We start from the raw sequence: 26,096 nt of genomic DNA, 5'->3' as shown, positions 1-26,096 counted from the left end.
CATTAAGGCAAACTGGTTTTGTTTACTTTCGATTTGCTTTATTTGTTAAGACCAGTTATTTATGAAGCACTAAAGTTCACCAATCACCTAATGAGGATATTTCCACATAGTTAAAATGAAATTATTACTTTCTTTTCTGTTAATTGAGCTCTTAAGTTGTACTGCCTAGCCGAAAGTGAACTCATATCACAAAATACTCATAAAGTGAATTAAACTCTTGACAGAACTCATCTAACAATTAACTCCAGTCTCCCATAAAGATTCATGAGACTGGAAAGTTGATGCTTGTCAGAAGTATAAAGGAGCTACGTTATGACTGAATGACCCCTGAGTAATGGTCAAATTACGAGACCTATGGTCAGTAAAAACTGGATGGACTTGTTTAGGAAGCAGCTAAAAAATGGTGCAATGAATCTTTCCTCATTTTCCCCTCTGGTGCAGTCAGCTCTTGTTTTCCTAATTGCTGTTGTTTTCAGCTGAATAGATTGCTTCCCTTTCCTTGTTTACTGGAAACCCAATGCTGCATTCCATGTTGGATCATCTTGGGAAATCCCCTAAAAGATGACCCGACCTGGTTATTGTTTCACGGATTGCAAAACATATGTTTACACATATATTGTCAGCTGAGAACCACAAGGACGCTATCATGTTCTAAGATTTGAGCATAAGTAGAAACAAAACAATACATTTTCATCATGACATACATAGTTTAATCAATAAAAATGAGTAGATTTATAAGCGTTGTTCCCAAAATTGGGTAAAATAGAGCTCTTGTGCTTCTAATTTGTTACAGTCTACTGAAAATTAAAATAACCTAAAATTGACATCATAATGTAGAGGAGACTGAGCTCTACAATGTGATAGCAATAACTCAATATTCCCTAAAATTGCGATAACGCCCTTCTGGTTCTCAGCCAATGATATGTGTGTATAGGGGTGTGCAATATGTGTTCCATATGGATTTGAATATGTCTGCATATAAGAAATGTGTTTGGAATATACATACTTGGGTGCACATGGTACTGTATGAGCTGAAATTTCCGCGTACAGATATTTTCGCGAATTGCTACTTCTAGGACATTTTCGCGTGTTGTTAATTTCGCGGTTGCGAGGGTCTCGCACATTTTTGTTTTCGCGTGTGGTTATTTTCGTGGTTCAAAGGCGATTCGCGAAATTCGCGAAAATAAAACCACTGCGAAAATTTCAGCACGTACAGTAACATATACTTTAATAGGGTACGTGGCAAGCCCTTTTCAGACCACATGTGTGAACATACCCCAAGTTTGTGCTGAAATGAGTAGGCACATCATTCAATCTGCAACAAAAACAGCATCAAGGAAAAAAACACAACAACAGTACAACTACATTCCTGAAACTATCAAGGACAGCACTAGCCTTGACTTCAGCCCGAGGCAGGCATAAAGTTATCACGATACATGAGGAAGGAAATCTAGCCTTGAGGTAGAAAGGCAGGTTACTCCAGGAGAGCAGACTACACGTAGAAAACATGTTTTCACATGATTTCACCTGTGAAGAGTTTTCATCTTCTTCTTCTTTAGAAAAGGTAAAAAAAAACAACAGCAGACAAAAGGAAGTGAGGAGTTTATAACCTCACAAAGGGCACCCCTCTGTTCAGCAGATGAAAGAGAGAAAAAAAAGAATGGGAGAAATGGGAAAGGAGAGACAAATAGATAGAAAGTGAAATGGAGATAGGAGGGAGAGAGAGTACGGAATGTATTGAGGCAGTTTGCAAACTTTTGTCCTACAGACATTCACAGAGCTTTCTGATGGTGATCATTGGTAACAGATATAGACATGAAAAGAGCAAACTGAAAGAGAGAGATGGGGAAAGATGGGGGGAAATGGAAGAGAGTGGAGAGAAGAAAGGAGGCAGTGGCAAAGATTTTAAATACCATCAAACATTTTTCAAGAAAGCTCTTACATTCCTTAATGTGAGAACTAATGTAAAGGGGAAGGAAAATGCAAAAAAAAAAGAGAGAAAAAGTAAGGGACAAAAAGGAATGTATGAGATGATTGTCAGACTTGCAAAGACAAAAGAAGAGAGAAAAGAGAACGTGAGAGAATAAAAAGGAGAGAAAAAAAGAAAGGCTTAGAACAAGAACTGCAGAAAAAAAGGAGAAAATTTGTGAATAGATGAGCTGAAGTAGATTTGAGAGACAATAAACATGAGAAAGGGAGATATAAAAATGAACCTGATAAAAAATAAATGAGAATCAAGAGAAAGAAACAAAAAGAAGGAAAGGCTGTTAGAAGGTTGGAATAAGAGAATGAAGAGGAATATGATACAAGGAACCATGGTAGGAAAAGAAAACCAAAACAGAGAAGAGATGAACTGAAGATTGGAGAGAGTGAACGAGAAATATGCTCATGTGCTTGATATAAGGGATCGTAAAATGAAATGGAACCTTTAACTTTATGTGCCATGTTCACATGCCCAACTCAGTCGACGGCGTGCTAACTTTGCATATTCTGCTCAAACGCACAAACCCTACCAAACCGATATAGATAAACCACCAAATGCCATAGTACAATAAAAGCATTTCTCTTGATTCCGTTCCTCTCACATATAGCTTGCATTTTATGTGGTGACTGACTAGCAAGCAGTGTTCCCTACTGGATTTGCGTGTAAATTCTGTTCTGTCACTATTTCATGTGCAAGAGTCATGCCTTTACAGTAATGTAGATACTGGGCATTTGAAAGAAAAATAATCATAGATTTGCCACACAATTTACATCAAAGAAAAGCCTGGCATTTCCTCTAGGACTTTGCTCACTGCATGTCCAATTCAACAGAAATTTATAAAAGTTACACAGATTTGAAAAACAGAATGATTTCTTAAAGAACGACTACATAGCTGTCTCAGAATAATGTGGCACACACACAGGGGGTTTCCACCATGGCACATAAAGAGTTAAAGTTCTAAAGAGATGGAAGAAAGGAGAAAGAGATGAGAGATGGTAGGAGCGAGGGAACGAGAGAAAATATGCTGATGTGGATTCAGGGAAGTGTAAGGACAAAAGGTTGTCTGCAAATCAGCGCTGAAACTTTTTACGGGGCAATCATGCGTGCTGCCACAATCCTCGAAATGACAAAAAAAGTGTAAATCAAAGGTTATCTCTGCTCTTTTTCCCCTTTCTCTCTTACTCTTTGAAGACCACAAACAACTTTACACATGATGCTCTGGAAAGCGGGGAAGCTGATAGATTCAGTGCACTTTCTGTCGACTTGTGAATCTGCAACAACCTGTATCATTTGATTGACAGATGTCAAAGAAACTTTCTTAAAAGTTTGCACTACATGGAAACTTGTTTCATTGTACAGTGACAGTTCATTTACCCTCAATTTTTGGAGGGTATTGAGTTATCGATATCACATTGTACAGCTTGATCTCCTCTATAGACATCATGGTGTCAATTTTAAATCCTTTTAATTTTTGGTAAAATTTAAACATCAAAACAATAAGGGCGCTATTTTACTTCACTATTTTGCTTATAAATCGACCCACTTTTGGTTAACTACACTTTTTATTTCATGAAAACTGATTGTTTCATTTTCATTTCGCTCAAATTCTTGAACTCGATGGCAACTTTCTGGTTCCTAGCCAGCGATATAGCATGCAAAGCTGTTTCACTGGAATTGATTTTGGTAATCCTTCTAACCTTATCTTTCACATAAAGTCAAGAATTAATGTCATCGTGATACAGTACACGTTGAGGTATACTGTCAAAGCTGTCATTTTCCAGCTAAAACTTTTGTAGTCCCCCTCTAAAACTTCTGAAAGTCAACTTGAGGGATCAGTTTTGCGGATTTCACAAATCACTGTTTGTCCATGAATTTAAGAACATGCATAAGCATCACGAACAGACAGGTATCCAATAGTACATATACGATAGCACTGGTGTCAAATTGCAAGAACAACATCTCGCAAAAAAAAAAAAAAAAATGTCTGCGATGCCTCATTCATGAAAATATCTGCGTGCAAAAATAATAGCTTTCATAGTAATCCTTATTCACCACCAGAAAGATTCCAGACATCTGTTGCAATGGGGGAGGTGGGGGTGTGGGGGGGGGGGGGGGCTGGGGTAGGAATGAAATTAAGCCAATAAATGTGCAGAGTGAAGGCTTAAAGGACAAGTCCACCTTCATACACATGTGGATTGAAAGACGCCAACAATATTATTAGAACACATCAGTGAAAGTTTGGGGAAAATCGGACAATCCATTCAAAAATTATGAATCTTTGAAGTATCTGCGCAGTCACTACTGGATGAGAAGACTACTACAGTGTTTGATGTCACATGCGTACAACGATATAAGGAAAATAAAAAGAGAATTTCACAAAACTTTACTTTTTGAATAAAGTGCATATTTCTTTGACTTTTTACTGACGTACGTTAAGGGTAATATTATTCACCCTGCCTTCTGAAAGAGAGAAGTTGAGAGTTCTTTTGTTATTCGAAAAAAGTGAAAATATGTTGAATTTTCTTTATTCTTTCTTTATATCGTTGTACACATGTGACATCACAAGCTATAGTAGTCTTATCATCCAGCCGTGACTGAGCAGAAACTTCAAAAATTTTGAACAGACTGTCCGATTTTCCTCAAACTGTCACTGATGTGTTCTACTAATATTGCTGCATTCACTAAACCCACATGTCTATGAAGGTGAACTTGTCCTTTAACCAAGGAAGTTTCCCCCTAAGAATTTATGTCTATGGTCAGTAATGCTTCAAAATCAAATTTTTGGAGGCAAACAACTACATTTCATGGCAGTGTGACAACAGCCTTAGACTTTGTTTACAAAATTGCACCCTAAAATTCTTAGAAATCAGGCAAGGGTGATATCGTTCCCATTAAAGTTATGATAATGATCAATGTCATACATGATTGTGAAGGACGTATCATATACGAGAATCTAAGAACAATGGGAGGGACGAGAGATTGACCAGTGTATTGGTCACTGGGGAGATAACAAGAATTGTCATCAACAAAGCATTCATTGAATAACAATGAAATTGGAGGTAATGTAATATCTAGTTTAGTGGCACCTGTCTGCTATGGGGGGAGGGGGGGGGGGAGGTGGAAGCATGCTTAACCCTATAAAGCCCAAGGGGGGGCACATTGTGCCCCCCCTACCAGATTTTCGTTTGCCACTCCTTCATCCTTAATCCGATTTCAACCAAATTTGGTGACTTTTCCTAAAATCTTATTGCGAACATTTTGATATATAATTTAGTTATATTTGATGTTGCTGGTTGCCATGGCAACCATAAACTGACAACCATGTCAGTCAGATTTTGCATCTTTTTTCTGTTCCCATTTCATTTAACAGCATTACAGTGTATGAAATGGGTGTTTCTTGGCTGAAATTTGTTGAAGAAGCAAAATTTGAAGTAATCATGGTCCTGGAAAGTTTTTCTTATTATTTCCTTTGTTTTTATGTGACAAATTCATAAAACAATAGATATAATAGAGATAATTGAAAACAATAATATTTTCTACAGATTGCCCTTATATTTTGAGTTATTTTGATTCCTTCACCCAAGTTATGCCTCTAATATCATTAGTTTATCATATTTTCAATTTGCAATCTCAAAATTCCACTATTATGCAAATATGAAATGTCATAACTATACGTGTACCCATCCCAAACATTTCATCTCAGGTTTCATAATGTATCACTACAAAGTGTGTATGTTGATATGAATAGCGCCCCCATGTGGTGACCTTGAGAAATTTCAAACATAACAAATAATAAAATTCCACTTGCTTATAATTTGTGGCAAATATGAAAATGATTGGTCTATAATAAGACATATATAATGGGATAAAGAAATTATACCAAAAAAATCATGTTTTTCGCATATTTCCTATGTATTTCTTTATATTTTTGTAAATAACGCCCTCCATGGGTGACCTTGTGAAAATTCAAATGTACGGTCATGTAGAGTATGAGTTACTCTACCCACGTGCCAAATATGACGATGATACATCAAATAATAAAAAAAAATATATAGGGGGGCACAATGTGCCCCCCCTTGGGCCTGCGAGGGGTCAAAATAGCTTGGGCTTAATAGGGTTAAGAAGAGGGATGATGGGTTTAATGGAAGTACTGTGAATGATTTTCAAAGCTCCAGATACAAAGCATGTTCCCTAACTGTGCTGTAAATGTGTCGTTTTACACTACAGAGTGCTTGGGGGTAGGAAATGGATAGGAGAAGGGGTATAGAAGTGGGACAATTTACATATATAATGGAGCGCAGCATGTATAGCCTTAAAAATGAAGCCTCCCCCCCCCCCCCCCTCCATCCCCCATGTGCATTTACCGTGAAGCTCATATCCTGCCAGAGGAGACACTGTATATAATCACATTTCTCATTAGCATAATGATCTACATTGTGACAGAATGGGGAATGATATGAGGTGAGAGAGGGAGAGAGGAATAGAGGAGATACAGGAAGATAATATATTGTCATATTTTTCATTAGCATAATGATCTACATTATGACACAACGGGGGTTGATATGAGGCAAGATAGAAAGAGAGAGATAAGAGAGGAGACATATGAAAGATATATAAGAAAAATGATAAAGAAGGAAATTAGAAAGGAAAAGAGAGATAGAATGCAAAGAGAATAAAAAGAGAGAGGGAGAGATATCATGAGAGATAAAAATTGAGAGAAACATGATATATTCCTTTGAAGAAAGATGGAGATAGAGAGAAACATAATGATATATTCCTTTCATAAGAGATGGAGATAGAAACATTATGATATGTTCCTTTTATGAGAGATGGAGATAGAGAGAAACAATAATATATTCCTTTTTTGAGAGAGATGGAGATAGAAACATAATGATATATTCCTTTCATGAGAGACGGAGATAAAGAGAATCATAATGATATATTCCTTTATGAGAGATGGAGAGAGAAAAAAAATGATATATGCCTTTAATGAAAGATGGAGATAGAGAGAAACAAAATAATATATTCCTTTTATGAGAAACAGAAACAGAGAGAAACATAATCATATATTCCTTTGTTCGGGAAATAAAGAGAAAATCATCTTACTTTATACTGCCCTTCCTCTTGGGTCCTTGTAAGTCATTGTTGTTGATTGGCAGACTGCCTGGGGTGCCTCCTTCAAGTTCTGCAGAACAAAAGGTTGGTGTAGAAAGATAGAGAAAGATGGTGAAAGGTAGGTATTAATCAACTACAAACATATCAGAAGCATATTACTTTGGAGAATGTCATACCTGCTGTACAGGAGGTACTTCAGTAACAGAATCACTGTAGAAAGATAGTAATGTAATGAAGCTATTGAAAAGGATATACAAGAAAACCAATTTGTTCTCATTTTCTCATCAAAAAATCTAGCAGCATGTTAATGAGTATTTAGATGTGTTTAAGAGAATTAAAGGGATGATATAGTTTTGGTTGAGGTAGGTGGGACCCTGCTTTTATTAGAATCAATTTGTGTTTGGATATCTCAGTCATTTCAAAAGCAAATCTCAGTCATTTCAAAAGCAATTCTCATCAAATAAACCACTTACAAACCATGAAAGAGCATACAATTTTAAGAGGAATTCAGAGTTTATTTGATGAAAATCAGTTTTGAGTTGGCTGAAATATCCAAAAACAAAGTGGTCCTAATGAAAGGAGAGACCCACCCACCTCAACCAAAACTATACCATCCCTTTAGGCATCATTTCGACATACACAAATATCACCTGAGTGACTGAAAATAAAGTGAATAACAGAAGCAAAAAGTTTACAAGCAAGTTCTTGACAGACTGCGAAAACCCTTATTACAAGGCATGCTGTCCATAGTTCAGACCATTGTCGCTTTCAGATACTTCCATACCCCAATTAAGAAATGAAATAACAACTTCCTGGAAAACCTGATCGCAAATCTTTCCTGGAAGTTTCAGGGGAAGAAAAAATTAGCACAATTAAGGCAAATTTTCTTGTAAATCATATTAGTATAAACCCTCTTGACAAAGAGAATCCATCAACACCCAGATAACTAGAATCAGCTTGGCAAAGTCATTGATACACTAATTGCCATACAGGGAAATAAGCAAGTGATGTTATGATAAACACACAAGACACACAATACCAACAAAAACAACAACGAATGTGTTAGTTCCTCTTTGACAAAGCCCTAAGAAACAATAACAACAACAATAAAGGTGTAAGTTCCTCTTTGGTAAGCCCCTGGACCCATGAGAGACAGATGGATTCCACATCCTTTCCCACGAATTCTAGGCCTTCATTAGGGAAATTTCTACGAAGACCTTTGAAATCTGATCTGCAAATTTCATACTTTTTACAGACACACATGCATACGCAAACATATAAGCCATAATGCAAATAAGAACATATGACTGCCTTGGTCCACTGCAACAGCATACTGACTTTGCCCACTTAGTCAAATACCTGAAAAATATTAAATAATGGGAGCATCAGCTGAAAAAATCTGACCCGGTTAAAGAAACATTTGAGAAGTATGAACATTGGTACAAATGGTATGATATTGACACGGATGTTAATAAGCATCTCTATCCTTTATACCATAATACAACGATGCATCATTCTATACCTACAGACTGTCAGTGTTGTTTCATTACTATTACCACAGCTATCATCCATCTTGACGAGAATTCAAGCTGGAAAAAAAAATCATACACTTCTCATCATATTGCTCCTGCTTTGTAATGATCTAGAAATTAAGACTTAATATACGAGGAGGGATCATAATATAACACAATTGCTTACAAAAAATAACAACTTCATAGCAAGTATCAAACAAATCAAAGGGAGAAATGAGGAGTTATACATTAGAACCTTTTCTCATTTGAAAGTGCAATTGTGACATGAATCAATGATTTTCATTAAACTGGAAAATGTTAAAATCCATGATATGCCCTTCTTTTTCCTTTCGTTCAATTTCATCTGTACTTCTACCATATGTGGGTTTGATATTCCTCTTGACTTGAAAGTCAACTTGAGTAAAGATTGAAGTTTCCCTCTAAAACTTTTGCAGTCCCTTTTTGAAATTTCTGAAAGTCAACTCAAGTAGTTATTGGGGTTTTCCTGTAAAACTTCTGCAGTCTCCCTCAAAAACTTCTGAAAGTCAACTCCAGTAGAAATTGGAGTTTCCCTCTAAAACTTTTGCAGTCTACCTCTAAAACTTCTGAAAGTCAATTTGAGTAGAGATTGGAGTTTATCTCTCAAACTTTAAGAGTCTCCCTCTAAAACTTTTAAAAGTCAGCTTGGAGTTTCCCTCTAAGACTTTTGTAGTCTCCCTCTAAAACTTCACCTGAAAGTCAAGTAGAGTACGCATTGGCATTTCTTTCTAAAAGTTTTGCTGAAAGATTGAAGGTATGAAACAGAGAGATAGAGAGAGTTTATTTTCTGCAGCTTTCACAATATCAAAAGCTTTATCTCCCTCACTCCTCCCCTATCTGTCTCTCTGCTAAGTTGGGTATCTTTTACTTCAAAGAATAAAATGTCTGCATTGCAGAGGCTCTGTCATGCCTGGTCGTATTTCCAAAGAATTATCAAGAGTTGGTACACGAGTGCATGGTGATTCATCCATCCAGACGAACACAAAACACGGCAAAGACTACAGTAAAGTGTCAAAAGTCACACAATTCCCCCCCCCCCCCCTCATTCTGGTGGCTAGACTGATATGATGTCATCTGGGTTCTCTTCCAACGTAACTCTCCCCCCTTCTTCCCCCATCCCTCCCTCTCTCTCTCTCTCTCTCTTTAAACAACAATGATGTGAAAAATACAAGCAATCTTCAGGATCACGATAACAAAAGAACGCACAAATCTTTCCAGAAGTGAAATACTGTTAAATAGGGAGGCCGGGGCCTGGTATACAGGTGCTGTTATGACTTGTTGATCCCCCTATTGACAACAATCATCTATGGAAGAATGCATTGCTTGCGGATTGGTTACAGTCTCTTTTCAATACCTTTCAGTAAAGATGGACTAGAGGTAACTGCAAGCACTGATAGTCTGATGATTATCGGGCACAAAATGGCGGCCTCACAGGCTGCTCATAATTTAAGACAGGAGGAGTAATTTCCCCATCCCCAATCCCGCTGGAAAAGGGAATGAATTGTTTATTATTGGCATACAATGTCCTTACGTTTGTTTAGCACTCCATATACTGCTTAAATGTTTCACAACTTTCTGACACTTTTGTTTAAACCTATCCCAATCTCCAGCAAGGGTTTCATCGGGCCTTCGTACGTTGTTCCGACAAAACAGCAACAGCTCAAAGACGTAGGCAGGAGGATCACTCCGCATACACCCACGTATCGTTGTATTGTCTGCATCTGGTAATCAATGCACCACAAACACAAACATGCATTTTGTATGGATGTAAGAACGGCAGTGCCGTCACCTCACGCTGTGCTGCAGTGTCTTCGGAAATAAAGAGCTGTAAATATGGTGTATCTTCCCCCCACTACTTAGGCATGTGCTGGTGCATGTGAGTTTGTTCGTAATTCAACGGCTTGCCATCGCGTGTCAAATTGTGCCTTGATTGTTATTTTCACGTGAAGATGAAGCAACTTCTGCCTATTTACCTCTGCCAAGAATCTCTCTCTCTCTTTCTTTTGCTGCCACTTGTTTGTTTGTTTGTTACGTGCTTGTCTGCATGTTTGTTGATTAGTAATATTACTGGTCAAGTTTTGAAGGGTTTCTGATGAAATTTCAGTACAATTTGTGGCAAAAGGAACTGGTGATTAGTTTCTTGAGGTAATGGATCTGGACCAAGAATCTGAGGATTTTTCTTTTCTCTACATGGGGATGTGTGCTCGGATCTATGGCACTAGTGATGTTATATCCTCGGCAGGGGTCGGCAACTATCCCGGTGCTTCTAATTTTTTAAGAGCGATGATTACCGTTTACTCTACGATAAGTCTTTGCAGCTATGCCTTCCGGGTTCTCTTGCATTGAAGCGCCATCTGCAAGAACAAAATCCGTACAACGTTGGCAATAATGATAATATGATTTGAAGCCACAGCAATCAGAAAAATCTCCCCCACATCTGGATACATCTTCAATCCTACTAGCCAAGTTCAATCCTCGCCAGAGCATGTTGCGGCATGTTTCTCCTACATCCAGGACTACAGTCAGATTATGAAAATCACCGTCATCATTTTCCTAAGATTCACTCACACTTAATCTGTGATATTAAACTTTACCTTGACAAATTGTTGTTCATGGTCAGTGATGTTCCACAGAAATGAGGAAAAGATGCATCTTTTCTTTTCTGTGGTAATGCTTGCAAAATTTTCTCCAACTACATCCAAAAGCAGAAACTGAAAAGAAGGCTCATCAGTAACACCTTCCTATCTACCAATTGCAAAATATTCAACAACATTATGAGGAAGTTACATATGAGGAGGCCCAGTAGTAACACCTTTGTTTCTACCAACTCCGACAACATTTGACAACATTTATATATGACAAGTTTGAAGGCAGCTGAAGCACATGTATCCTGATGTAGCAGGTTGTAGCAACGCTGGCAACTTTTGGCATCCCACTAAAAATTGAAAGTCAAGGGCCTTTGGTCTGGTGGCGGCAATTGACACTATGATTCTACAGGCACTTGATAGATCTACATGTACTTGTCACATCACCCTAACAGAGCACTGGTCAAAGATAAGATATTCGGCACGGTCAAAGCCGCAGTGGTCTTCTCGTGCGGACATCCCATTTGAGTTATCAACAGTCATTTACCAGCAGCAACATATGAACCCACTATCTAACCCTTTCTCTTCCAGCAACTTTGGACAGTGTGTAGAGATCTATGGGGATTTCTGCGCCGATCAGCTCTCAAAGCACGCCAAGGGTTAACTGTTATAAATGATGGCACGTTGCCACACTCTTTAACATTCATGTTCCCTGGAGTATGATTGAACATTACAATCATACGAAAGTCTTGAAATCTTTCTTCCAATCCCATTGTCAATAACCATAGTTTTCATGGGGTGGAAAGGAGGGGGGAGGGGGGGGGGGGAGGAGGCAAAGATGGGGACTTACAAGTGGTGGAATAGAATGCTAGAGCCACAACAATGAGGAAAAAGTGGAGCATCACAAATAAGAGCATTCTCAAATATACCACATCTTCCTCTCAGTACAAATTCATATTCTTGAAGTCTGAACATTTCATAAAAAGTCAAATCTGAGGTGAATGAAACACATAGATCTTAAAAACCTTAATGTCGGGTATACCAAACATGCACTCTTATCACAAATATAGGTGTGAATGCACGTGGTGTAAAGTGAAGTTAATTTGTGCATGTGTGTGTGTGTGTGTGAGAGAGAGAAAGACATGCAGTGAATATTACATTTCAGGTCTGGTGTTTGCAGACTAAGCATGCTTTTGTGACACCATTATAAAAAGTCAAACTTGGTAAAAATCTTCATCTTCATCTTCAGTATGATTGTTTATCACCTGCCCTTTCAAACTTGTATTTTCCATCTCCCTTGCACACAGTCTACCCTTAAATACATTTCAGTATATTTCTAGAAGGGAATAGGAAGAGCAAGACTCCTATACATCTAAATATTCATGTCTACAATTGGGTAGTTAGCAGCTATTATAATCATGATTTGATAAATTTCGATGTATCTCAATGCGGCAGCACAAAGAGTATCTCAGCAAATAACTGTGCCCCATGAAATATACTCCAGAACCATCATAATGATGGTTATTACAATGATGAAAGTAATGATATTGATGATGATGATGACGATAATGATGATGATGATGATGATGATGATGATGATGATGATAATAATAATAATAATAATAATAATAATAATAATAATAATAATAATAATAATGATAATAATAATAATAATAATAATAATAATGATAATAATAATAACAATAATAATAATAATAATAATAATAATAATAATAATAATAATAATGATAATAATAATAATAATAATAATAATAATGATAATGATAATAATAATAATAATAATAATAATAATAATAATAATAATAATAATAATAACAATAATAATAATGGTAATAACAATAATAATAATAATAATGATAATAATAATAATAATAATAATAATAATAATAACAATAATAATAATGGTAATAACAATAATAATAATAATAATGATAATAATAATAATAATAATAATAATAATAATAATAATAATGGTAATAATAATAATAATAATAATAATAATAATAATAATAATGAAAATGATAATAATAATAAAAGAAATAGTATCGTAAACAATTATCATAGCCATGTTGCTTCCATTAACCTAAAACAGTACACCCACCACGCATGATATTTGTTTTGTTTTCTAATGCTATGACAAAGTCACAACTGAATGGGTGTTTTTCTGATTAGGGAAAGCATGCTAGAATGGGGAGAAGATTTGAAGGAAATGGCCAGGAAGCTAGTTGTCTGTCAATCTGTCTGCCTGCGAGCCCATTTTGACTTTTCACAAGATAGTTCACTCCTGACTGTTGACAATTGTCTGTTCATTTCGGAACTCCTACTGACTTTGAGGATACCATGTTGAAAAGTAATCAGAAGGTTAAAAGGTGACTAAACTTCTGATGTTACAGCTGCTCTGGTCCAGGGGATAAAAACTGCAGAAATTGGCTTTCCAAGTGTTATCTTCAATGCAACTATATCAAAGTATTCAGTTCCCATAAAAAGCTTGTAACATCCTGTTGTCAAAAATGTTACATGTAATTAAAAAAAAAATCCAAGCACAGCTTCAAGATGTATGCCAATTCTCAACAATTTGGCGCCAAATTAAAACAAAATGTAATTTAAAAAAAAGAACAAAACAAACAAGTTGTGGATATGAAAAAGGTGAATGCTTAGGCAGGCATGGCTGATGTGTGGCAGCCTTCAATATGGTGCATGTTTTGTCCTGATTATGAACCCCACCATGATACTTGCTTACAATAGGGGACTGCATGTATTGGCAGGAGATATATCCAACGAAGTGGTGCAACAGACGCAGTTCTATTATCGTCCAGACTGTAAGTTATTGTCTGGACCGCAAGACATTGTATGGACTGCAACGCACAAATGACCACAGTGGACCTGGCCTGGACAAAAACAGGCCGGAACAATAGCTGAAATGCTGACAAACAGGCTGTGTTTTGACATCTATTCCTGAGAAAGGGAGCCCTAGAGCTTAACTTCCAATCTGCAGTGAATCTGTATTAATCATATCTTGCACTTAACCCTTTACATACAAGATAAATTGCTGCCCTATGGGATTTGTGTGTATTAGGTGCTGCAAAATTGCAACTTTAGCAAGTTACGTGTACAGTTGATGTGCACTAACAGGCAAGAGAGTGATTTTCCATTAATCCAGTACACAAATTCTGCCGTGTGGAGTGCGATGTGACCCACAGTCAATTACTGTTGAACACAATGATGCCACCATGGCAGGATGTTACAGCATTTTTTAGGACTTGCAGCCACTCTGTGAATATTGCTTGATTTTTAGAACTGAACGTTGTATGCAACATGGAGAGTGACGTAGTTAACAATGGACCCCAGTCCTCCATTATCACATTCAACTCATGCAGCCACTTTGTAAAGATTGCTGCTTTGAAGCAACATGTTGCAGGCAACACAAGAGTCTTGAGGTTGGGAAGATACAATGCAGCACTGCAACATTTCACTCATGAATGCAGCCACTGTGTGACAATTGCTGCTTTCAAATGACATGTTGTAAGCAACACAGGAATTTGCTGTTGTTGTGACATATTAATTATGTACTGCATACACTTTGGCACATGAAACACAAATGCAAGCTACATGTACCACACATGAGTCTTCACTTACATCACTCCACGAACAGCCTGAACAACAACAAAACCAAACTGTGCTGAATTGGACAAAGACCAAATGTGAATTAAACTCGACGACTTTCAACACGTGTGACAACATCGAGACATACTGTGTGTGTGGTAAGATGATTCAGTGACGAGAGTGTAATGTGCAGTGAATATCATGTGAAAATGTGAGTGACTTCATTCCATGATTTCGGTGAATTTGCCTGTTTACTTCGGCTACCTGGAAAACAGATCTCGCCAATGAGGGGCGTCTCCTCCTTGCGCCCGCACAGACAGCATCGCCACAGCACTCCCAGCATCGTTCAGTTGCCTCCTTTTTTTTCGCAGGTTGCAAAGAATTTTGGGATCAGGGGGGCGGGAGGGGCTCAAACTAGATGGTTTGCAGGGGGCGGGGGAGAAAAAGCGAGAAGATACACAGCGAAGAGATAAACTAAGAGATAAGCTGGTGTCTATGGATCGAGGTTAGCAGGTGGATCCATAGGAAGACTACGACATGTTTGCCTCACGACGCAGATGAAAAATCAGCACGAGCCCGAATTCAAGATAGAACCTAAGAGGGAGTGGTGCAGAGAGCGCACCAAGACGGCAGACGCAAGACACTGCCTGGCGAACGCGGTCGACTCCTGCAAGCTTACTGCTGGCGTTTTCAAAGAAGAAAGATGACGGAGCTTGGTGCAACGACGTGTGTGCTCCGCTGATGTGGAGAATGCCATCCCCAGGCATTGACATGCTAAGTGCTAATTGCGTGTGTTAGTGTGTGTGTGTGTGTGTGTGAGTTTGGAAGGGGGGGGGAGGAGTTGGAAAACACGCAAGATTGAGAAAAAAAAATCATGAGCAAAAAAGACTCGGTAGAAGGAAACAATGAAAGGAAAACGAATGAGAGAGAGAAAGGAAGAGATGGGGAAAGACCGCTGGGGAGGCAATTGTTACAGAAGCGATGGCTGAACTCACAGACAAAAAGAAACAGCTTTTTTTTTCTGACATGGATTATGCACAGGTCATTATGCAAGATGTAACTTCTCCTGAACGTCATGGCTTGGAGTGGGCGTGGAATACGAGGCAGGAGCTACGGCAATAAGGAATCCTGACAAATAACAATGCCCAGATTGACTTCACTTACACAACAATCTAAAAGTGCAATAAAAAAAGAATAATAAACACAATGATTGGTTTAACTATATGCCTTCTTCCCCTCACAATCTGTCTATGAATTTATATAATGGGTAACACTGCATAGAAATAGCTCCAAGTGTCTTTAATACCTACTTTCACAAATCCATACACACCATCAGATTATTCTCAAGCATTTGAAATATCCAGTCCATGTTACTCATCGATGCCTATAATTATGATGCAGAGCATACACACACCCACACACACCCACACACAGACACACAACTTTAACAAACATACCCATTCATACAGAGAGACACATACATCACACACAGATATACAACTCAATACACAGACAACTACACGTAGTACAAAAGAACCAGCTTAACAGCACAGCAAGAAATCCTACACTTTTACCTTGCTGTACAAAACAAGATAGATAGTGCATTGGCAGAAAACATTAGGAGCAAGCACTGGCACTCAAAAAAAAAAAGAGCAATGAAGTAAAATAAGACATTGCAATTTGGGATGAATACATACACTTTTGTACATACTGTAATCTTACTGCATGTACATTGTACCATGCCATTTGCATTGAGTATGAGCTTCATGAAATATGAATGGCTTTCTGCAACCTCTGCGACATCTTACGAGTATTATGAAAGCTAAGTGTGGGTTAGAGAACACGATGAGGAAGAGGGAGACTATTTGTGTGATAATCATCGTATCCACAAATAAAACATACACAAATGGACACACACACACACACACACACACACACACACACTCATCATACCACCATACAAATGAATGCCATGTCGGAAGCAATGACCCTCAGGAACATTTTCAATCAACGACGAGGATACCCAGCCACATGAAAATTACCATGGCAACCACATTGTAAGCAAGGTAGTCTGTGCGAGATTGTGCCAGAATGCAATCAAGCACATTGTATACCCTGGAATTATGATTACATATATATGTACAAAAACAACAATAACCACTTTTATTCCATACAACAATTCTTGTCATTATGAGATATAAACTTGTATTTATGTTTGTATCATATCCTTCCTTCCTACTATGGTCATCCTATTTTTTCTTCACATCCCCATAAACAGAGTTTATGTTCACGTATTACATTAAGAGAATATTATCATAATGTACGTAATAATGATAGAATTGTATTTTTACCCAAACCAAGGACAAATTGTTCAAAGCAAAGTCTGTTTTGTAATGCATCAAAGTTATTCAATAATTTACCCCAAAATATTCGAAATATTGATAATTTAAGCTCTCTTACACAAGCAATTCAGAAAGTAAATTTCCAGAATTACACTGTATTAATCTTTTCTTGCCACTTATTTGTAACTAAGTCATTTTATACTTGTATTCATATTTGTTCCAAATTTAGTTCTGTTCGTTGTATGCTATTTATGTTGTGTTTTGTCAGTTTTTTTATTATTCTTGTACCTGTTCCTCTTTGTTTTTGATTCAGTTTTGTAAATTCTTATGCACGGCCTTGCTGAAAAGCAGCTTCAAAGTTGATGGCAGACTTTTTACCGTGTTGAAATAAATCAATTAAATCAAAATCAAGTCAAATCAAAATCAAATCCTCCAGGATGAAAAAAATATAACAACCAAATCTAAAGAGAAACAATTAAATGTGAATTAGATTCATTACGTCGCATGATATGATTCACATAAGAACATCACAACAGTTAGTGCACACCAATTATGTCCTTTCATTATTGTAGATGCAGTTAGTCATGATATCATAATTGAGAAATGCCTCTAGTATTTAAAGACTACCAAAAAACAAAACAAAACAAAGACAACAAAAGAGAAATCTACCCCAAGATTTTTCAAAAGTTGGTGTGGAGATGTTGTAGAATCTTTTAAGTAAACATACACCATCAATAGCAATCATGCACCACCAACAACAGACATGATACACCAACAATGGCAAACACACACCAACACTGGCATACTCACATCAACACTGGCAACCATACACCAACACCAGCAATCACACACCAACACTTGCAAACACACAACAGAAGTTTTCTCCCACTTACGAGTGAGGTGTATAGCAGCACAGATGTAAGCTGGTAGAGTATATTCCTGTAAACTTCTGGGAGGAATTAGCTCCACAAAACTGCTTATCACTCCTTTGCTAACTGACCCACACTGCGAAAAGAGCCTCAAGCCCGATGGTCACTCATAAGGTGAGAAACGGCTCATCCGAAACAAGCGGTATAGTCCAGGGGTAAAAAAAAAAGAAGAAACCTAAAGTGTAGGTATGTGCAAGTGTTTAGTGTGTGCCAGACTTGGGCACTAGAGCATGCGGTACAGCCCCAAGAAAGAACTCAGGTGCAGCCCAACAAAACGACAAAACGGCGGAGATCAGCTGCTGAAAGACTGAGCTGAGATTTTACAGACACTGAGCCGAGATTATACACACACTTCCTGGTTATCAAGAAGGCACACATCTGAAACTGAAGGACACATGTCCTGTCCTGCCGAGCTTTTGGTCCGTGGAAGACAACACGAAACCTGCCTAACCCCCCCAAAAAGAGCAGCGGTAGTGAAATGCTGATGACTACCGGTATCACTTTCAGTTCCTCTGTCAATTCAACCAACAGCATACAAATCTATTCTAGTTAGTCTTCTTTCCTTCACTATACTATTGTTACATAGTTTGGTAGATATTTCCGTCTCTTTATGACATAGTAGGGACCCGATATCTCTCTCTTTCTCTCTCTCTTTCTCTCAAAATCACTCTACCCTTCAACCGGTTTTAGTTCGGGTTTGCTTGTATATATACATTCCACACATGCCTTTGTATTGGCGCTCAGTCAACATAGGAGTCAAACCCTGTTATGTAATATTCACAATACTGTCCCAAGCGCTGCCAATGAACAATATTTGAGGCACTCTATGAGTGTGCAGTTATAATGCGCCCCTGCCCGGCTGTCCCAAGATTCAGCAAACGGTTTCTATTAAACACATAAACAGTAATATATCATTCCTAATCCTATGTTCAGAATTGATGGCGCTCGCATCCAAGTATTAACATACATGTATGTGTACCTGTACCTGTGAGTGTGTATGTGTAGTTAGGTTGGGATAAGAACAGGAATGTTTGCAAAATAAGTTGCTCAATTTGATGAGTATGGGAGGGGGATTAAAGCCTATGAAATGTAAGAATGAACACAGAAGCCCCACTATTTTTTTTTTCTACAACATAATAGCTACAAGATAATGGTTGGCTTGGGTTTCACGCATGATCACACACAGTACGTAGAAATGGACATACATGTATCAACAGTTATCAGTCACTGCAACCTGTTGCATGCGCAGTACTAAGCTGGAATATCTGAAAGCCTACTTCACTCATTATGCCTGTTTTGTTTGCTTCCTTTGAAATATGCAGATACGCTTCTTTCTTTATAACTCTAGCCATGGATCAGATGCGTGTTGTGTGAGTCTTAAATGTCTTAAATCATCGGCGAGAAAACTTTTCAAGACAATGACAACAGAAGCCAGGCTAAAATACTACGATCTGCATGTGAGTTGTCGCACTCAAATCCAGCCAAAGCTTTAGAAAATAAAACAGCCTTGAATCGAGGCCATCTCGGAAGAACTATGACACATAAAAGCCTCATGGTGATGAAATAAGCGAACTCACACCCATACTTCCTTACACACATTTCCTGTTTGGGGAAAAATAAAACACAGTCTCGTTACAACACGATAAAAAACCAATCCTATGGTTGAAGAAAAAATAGTGCTGCATAACAACAATGACAATAAACAAATTGAATATTACTGTGTCAGCTCTGCCAAAGTATAGTCATGACTATCAAATATAAGTTTGCCATATTAGAGTTGATAGTAGAATGTCCATGTTTTGATCTATTGTGATAATACACACAAAGAAATAGCTGGTAAAGCAATTGCATTTGAATCTGATCTAAACCCTCCCTGCCACCATTACCACCAAAAATATGAATATTATCATAGCCTTGATATGAACATACATGTAAGAAGTATGTTCATTTGTTTCATACACTATTCCAATATTGCATTCCACATATTCTTTATGGTAGTTACATGCAGTACATTCATTCTATGTACACTGTATACTAACCCATTCCTTTGGTAGAAATCAATTTCCCACATATCAAATCTAAAGGGGTATTGAAGCAATAGGTTAAAGGGATCGTACAGTTTTGGCTGAGACCTAATTTCAGGTTTCTACCATTTTTTGGAGAGATAATGAGAAACCTCTTGAGAAATATAAAAAAGCATGTGATCCCATGAGGAATTCAATGTTTATTTGATGAAAATTGGTTTTGAAATGGCTGAGATATCCAAAACAGAGCAATTCTAATAAGTGTGGGACCCACACTTTATTGCGTTCGCTTTGTTTTACTTTTTTTTTTTTGATGTTTCAGTCATTCCAAACCTGATTTTTGTCAAATAAACTTTGAATTCCTCTTAAAATGGTGTGCTCTGTACTATTTCATAAGTGTTTTCTTGGTATCTCGCAAAAAGTTAAAAGCCTAATTCTCATCTCCACCAATACCGTACCATCCCTTTAATGCAACTCCATGAGAGGATGCCTGAAATCACTCAAAGCATGCCTCTGGCTTTCTTCGATACCAGTCCCCTAGAAGACAGATCATTAGTCCCATATATTTCCAACATAAAATGTACCTCTTATCTGAATCCAGTGATGAAAATCTTCACCTTCAGGCTAATTTACAAGTTACCAATCACCTACAGTGATATCCAGCCTGGCGTAATATGGAGACGCTAGAATTTCAGGGAAATATCTGTGGCCAAGTTCTGTGTGCTCTCGAAAGTTTTCACATGATATCCTCTGATAAATCAGAAAAGTGACATGAAACCACACCTTGCTATTGTACTTTTTCTCATGAAGATTAATTGATACCATGCACTTTAACAAAATGATGTGGGGGAAATGGCCACGAGCAATAAATGATCATGATAAATGGGGGGGGGGGGGGGGGATGACTCAAGGTCACTATACTATTAACTTGTCGCAGTCAGAATAGCTGTTATTAATCTCACCCTCCTTTTTTCCCCAGTCAAATGCCAGTATGAACAGCTAATCATCAAAGCGGCCACATTTGTGGATGCGATCACATTACCTGATCTGTTTAGTCTTGCCTCCTTCTCCCTCCAGGCAACAAAATTTGACGGCAATGATACCGAGCGCTTCTTCTTGAAAGACATCGTAAAGTTCAAAGGTCAGATTCAAAAAAAAAAAGGTGACATATAAAGGATAAAAAAAAAAATTATGTTTAGAAGTACATGTCTGTGATTTTTTTTTTTGAATCGCAGCAGCTAGGAAAATCTGTTCTGTACCAAGGCTCAGCATCCTATCACCATAGCAACAGGAACATCACCATAGCAACAGGAACATCATCAGGAAGATGGGAAGTGGCATATCCAGAGTTCTATCATCACAAAAAGAGAAAAGGACTGGAGGAAATACTTGGGGTGGACAGGTGCTCAGAAGCACGCAGTGAAGGCACAATAGTATTTAACTGTTCCCAAACACCCAGACCGTTACATCACACACGGACGACCATCAAGTTGCAGGCGTGGATCAGTCAACATCTTAAGACCTCTAAAGCAAACACGAGCGAGGATTCTGCAAAGCTACAGTTCCTTGGATAGAATAGTTAATGAGAGTGACAACTCATTCTCATCTCCCTCACAAGCAACATTCTCCATATGACTGATCATGTAAGTATAGGATAACAAAATGTGTGAAGAGTAGACCATGACACTGCTAATGCCTGCCGAAAAGGTCACTGTACTTATCTCAGCATTCAAATTTGTCTTTTCCCCTCAGCGCCCCCCCCCCCCCTTCCAAGTCCTTTTTCAGAAGGGATGGGGCATCCCTGAATAACGGAGCTTCATTCAAGTGTAACACTTGAAGGAGGGCTATTATGGGATAATCCTCCTAAAATATCTTGTTTTCGGTCCGAGCACGAAAAGGCGTCGACATCAATGAGCCTTGGTATTCCGTTACACAATTGCACATCTTTTGAGTTCCGGTAATTCCAACCTCCTTCATGAACACACTTCCATACCAACATACCACGATTAGTATTGATCTTCTTTTTACCAGATGATAGCGATTTGTAGAAAAAAGAGGAGGGCAGAAATGGAGGGCGTATTAGAGTGGTGTTAGTGGCTGGCTTTGGAGGTTAATCTCAAAACTCTTGTTGGACCGCTCTTTGTACCCTTCAGAGGAATGTACAGTATTTACTTGTATGGACAAACTACACAGACACACAAGGTGATTACCAATTACCTGATAAGGTTGCTTTGCAAACATGCATACATGCAAACACACACACACACACACACACACACACACACACACACACAGACAGACATACTGGACACAGTTATATAAAGTTTGACAGGTAGTGATCATGGCTTCAAATCAGTCACACATTAAAATTAAGAAGATTCCAGAGGGCAGTCAGGGAGCTACTTGTGAGTATAAACATGCATTTCAAAAGCGAAACTTAATTTCCAAATCAGCGAGATTTTGAGATATACATACATACATACATACCCATACACACAATCATTTATACTACAGTTGTGGAAAACTGTGTATTAAAAGTCCAACAGTTATATATTGATGTGCAACACAAGAGAAAATGAAAATAATTGAAGAATTATTGCATTACACTTGAAAAAAAAAAACTGGAAAAGAATCCTAATTGTGGTCTATAACACTAGGATGTACTCTTTGAAATATTCTATTCATCATTGTACCTTACATAGCCAACATCTACAACAGCATCACATTACTAATTACCTTTAATCTTCATTGTTTGAATGGATCAATCTGCTGAGGAATTACAAAACAACATCCACAAACCATGCCCTATTAGAAGGTCATTCATGTCTTGCATATATATGTTTCAGAATATTAAGGAATCCAATCACAATCAAATTCTTACCCCTCCAGGGGCCTGGAAATTCTCATTCACAGGGAGTATTCTTAGAACAGATCAAATAGACCTTATTTATTTTTGGTCCCTCTTAATCACTTACATGAGATAAAAGTCATTTTGTTCAATTAAAGTTGCTTTTTTTCCATTATTGCTCTATCAAAATGCATATAATAACACAACGAATCACAGCAACACATTTTGTGATAAAGATGGACATGGTTTTCCACATTTAATCCATCTATTGGTTCATATTATAAGCATCTACTGCTGAATAAATTGTATCTGACATGTTATTTACAGAGCAAAGAGAATGTTCTCCTAATCTAGCTGGCAGGCCTAAGCACTCCACTACACCCCTTGTCACAGATAATTACCCCTGAATGGGCTGGGTTTGGGTGGACTGGCGGGTTCAATGATACCAGACAAAGGGGGGCTGGGAGGGGGGGGGGGGGGGGGGGGGGGGGGGGAGGGGGGCAGTTTTGGAAGGGGGTAAATTTTGGTATTGATCACTTAAACTGTTTTATTGATTTCCACCCCTGGATCCATTACAACTTAGGCTGGCGAATATAGAATGAGGCTTAGAGCATGCCTCTTACTTTGGTTTGCAGAGGTTGGGCATGATATTCATTCCTCCATATTTATTAATTCCTCACAGAAATAGCAGCTTAAATTAAGTAATGCGGTCATGTATGGCAAACTGCCCTGGCAATATTCTTCGCTATATACCAGATCCCTGAGCTATGCCCATACCTTGGTCATTTAAGTGTTCCATACAGTACTCTCAGGCAGAACTCAAAGCTACAGTACTACTAAAACGCTGATCATTTCAATGCTAATTTACATCCATGTAGGGCAATTTGTCAATCAGTTGCTATAAAAACAACTCAATGCAAGAATTTCATCAATTCAATTATCATCCCTTCTCAAGATTAAACTTTTGTATTTCCCACAACTGCGTTTCTTTCCATTGCACTTTTCTTACACGAGGCCATATCAATTCACAAGTTATTAATGTCACCAACACCAATTGACTCGCCAAATTTGTGATAATAAAAACATCCAGAAATACATGGAACATATAGTATATTACCAGTATATTACCCATGTTAAATCTCAATTAATTTGGCGCTACTCTGTGAGTGCAAAGACAAACGCATGTCTGATCATTTAAGCATTCAATGAACTGCTAGCATAAATTCATACTGGTTGGAGAAATGGAACACATTGAATTTTAATGGATGAGTCATTGGAAAAAAATAGCGAAGAAATGATGGACTACCACTTTGTCAAATTTCATCTTTGTCTAGTCAATTAACCTGAAACAGTATCATTTTGGAGAGCTGCTAATTTCATCAGAGGTAGAAAATAGATGACTCATGTTGTAATGGATAGAGAGAAAAGGAGAGAGGAGAGAGGGAATTAAAAAAAAATTGTACTTATGATCACAAATTGTGTGATTTCCAAAAAATTTGTGTCTTTGACTTCTGACGGTAGCACTCCGCAACTCAGTCTTTTTCTCTTTTTTGAGAATTAAGGGAAACTTTTTTTTTCACATGATAAGTCCCCACTCTTCGCATTACAGTATCATCATTAATATTAGTTATAGCTGGTTTTTATATAGCACATTTCACACTTGTTAAGTCTCTCAATGCACTTTACAGACTATTACTATCATTGCTAAGATTAGTGAAATGAAATTTAAAGCTGCCCTGGTAGGAGTTACTTGGAACATTCTTATTTTTATGAAGTGTTCTGTGTGTTTTGATTGTGTTCTCTGTGGACATATAATTCTGCGAATAGGGGGTTTTAAGATAATTTTGTACGTGGTTGAATTCACGATCAGGAAATCAGATATATCAAACTACTTGCTTGCCCTAAGCATATAGGCGAGCTTGAGCACATAGTAGGCTACACAACAGGAGTGCAGCTGCTGCTAGCCCATGTTGCATACAAGTTATAAGTACTATCGCTCTCATACTTTGTACTCAGGCATTAATTTGGCTGGTCGTTAAATTCACAAATTTCTTTAACTTACAAAATTATACAAATATCCCCCCATTAAAGTAGTCAGCATCTACATTATCACGTATAAGGAAAAAGTATTCTGCATCAGTTTCATTTGGTAACACATATCAAAAGAGAAAGATAAGATAATAAGGGGAAATGTCATTCTTTTAAAATTTTCAGCAATACACATTTGTTATAGAAGGACTTATTCTCATTCTAATGATGCGCAATGCACGCTGCGAACACAGTATATGATATATATCCATAATATACAAACACATACACACAGATAAACAAAAACACATACACACAGATTAACAAAAACACATACACACAGATTAACAAAAACACATACACACACCCATATCAACTGGACTGAAACAACAGAATATGATCAATGTTAAGGTAACTGAAGGTACCATTTTGTGCTATGATTATCTTATGTCTCGGTGACCTCAAGGTCCATTCCATCTCTTTTTTGCATCCGACACATGACAATTAGAAAGCCATGTAGTTGTGTGGTGGGTATGGAAATAGTATTCAATGCTTCAATAATATCAGGCATTGTTGATATGCTTAGAGGATATGATTACAAACAAAGTTCTGTATTGTCACGTCTTTCTGAATTCGTCTGATGTCAAAATATGCCATCATACTATACACTTAGACTGAAAATCAGGATGTACATGTCTTAAGGCTGGAAAGGGGGTATTGTTGTTGATGTTAAAACTGCTTCTAGCAATATCAAAATGAAAATCACATCACATGCTCAGGCACTGTTGGTTCCTGTACGTGGTTGCCTTTGATGTCATGCATGGTAAAAGGTCACCACTTGTCGCTACGCAACATCCGCATCAAAATGAGACGGGAGGGAGTGAGGGTCAGAAAGAGATGGATAGAAAGAGAGAGAGAAGGAGAAAGCAAGAGAGAGATATAGACAGATTACATATGATAGATATAGATATAGGTATATATAGATAGATATAGATAGATATAGATACAGAGGTAGATATAGAGGAAAATATAGATATAGATAGATATAGATATAGAGGTGGATACAG

The 26,096-nt window shown here is 37.7% G+C and overlaps 1 protein-coding gene across 1 annotated transcript in view; it reads right to left on the bottom strand.

Moving 5' to 3' along the window:
- Nucleotides 1-26,096, bottom strand: part of LOC139709005 (triple functional domain protein-like) — a 193,686-nt gene that overhangs the window by 48,251 nt on the left and 119,339 nt on the right. Inside the window, exon 6 of the mRNA XM_071620973.1 lies at nt 7,091-7,169. Within this exon, the coding sequence (XP_071477074.1) occupies nt 7,091-7,169 (79 nt within the window). The remainder of the gene's footprint in view (nt 1-7,090; nt 7,170-26,096) is intronic.

This window comes from Diadema antillarum, unplaced genomic scaffold (assembly GCF_040938485.1).
Source record: "Diadema antillarum isolate AM-2024a unplaced genomic scaffold, OU_Dant_1.0 seq00001398_RagTag, whole genome shotgun sequence".
Lineage (NCBI taxonomy): Eukaryota > Metazoa > Echinodermata > Echinoidea > Diadematoida > Diadematidae > Diadema > Diadema antillarum.
Note: the sequence above shows the minus strand (reverse complement) of the source record. Positions and strands in the feature narration are given on the sequence as shown.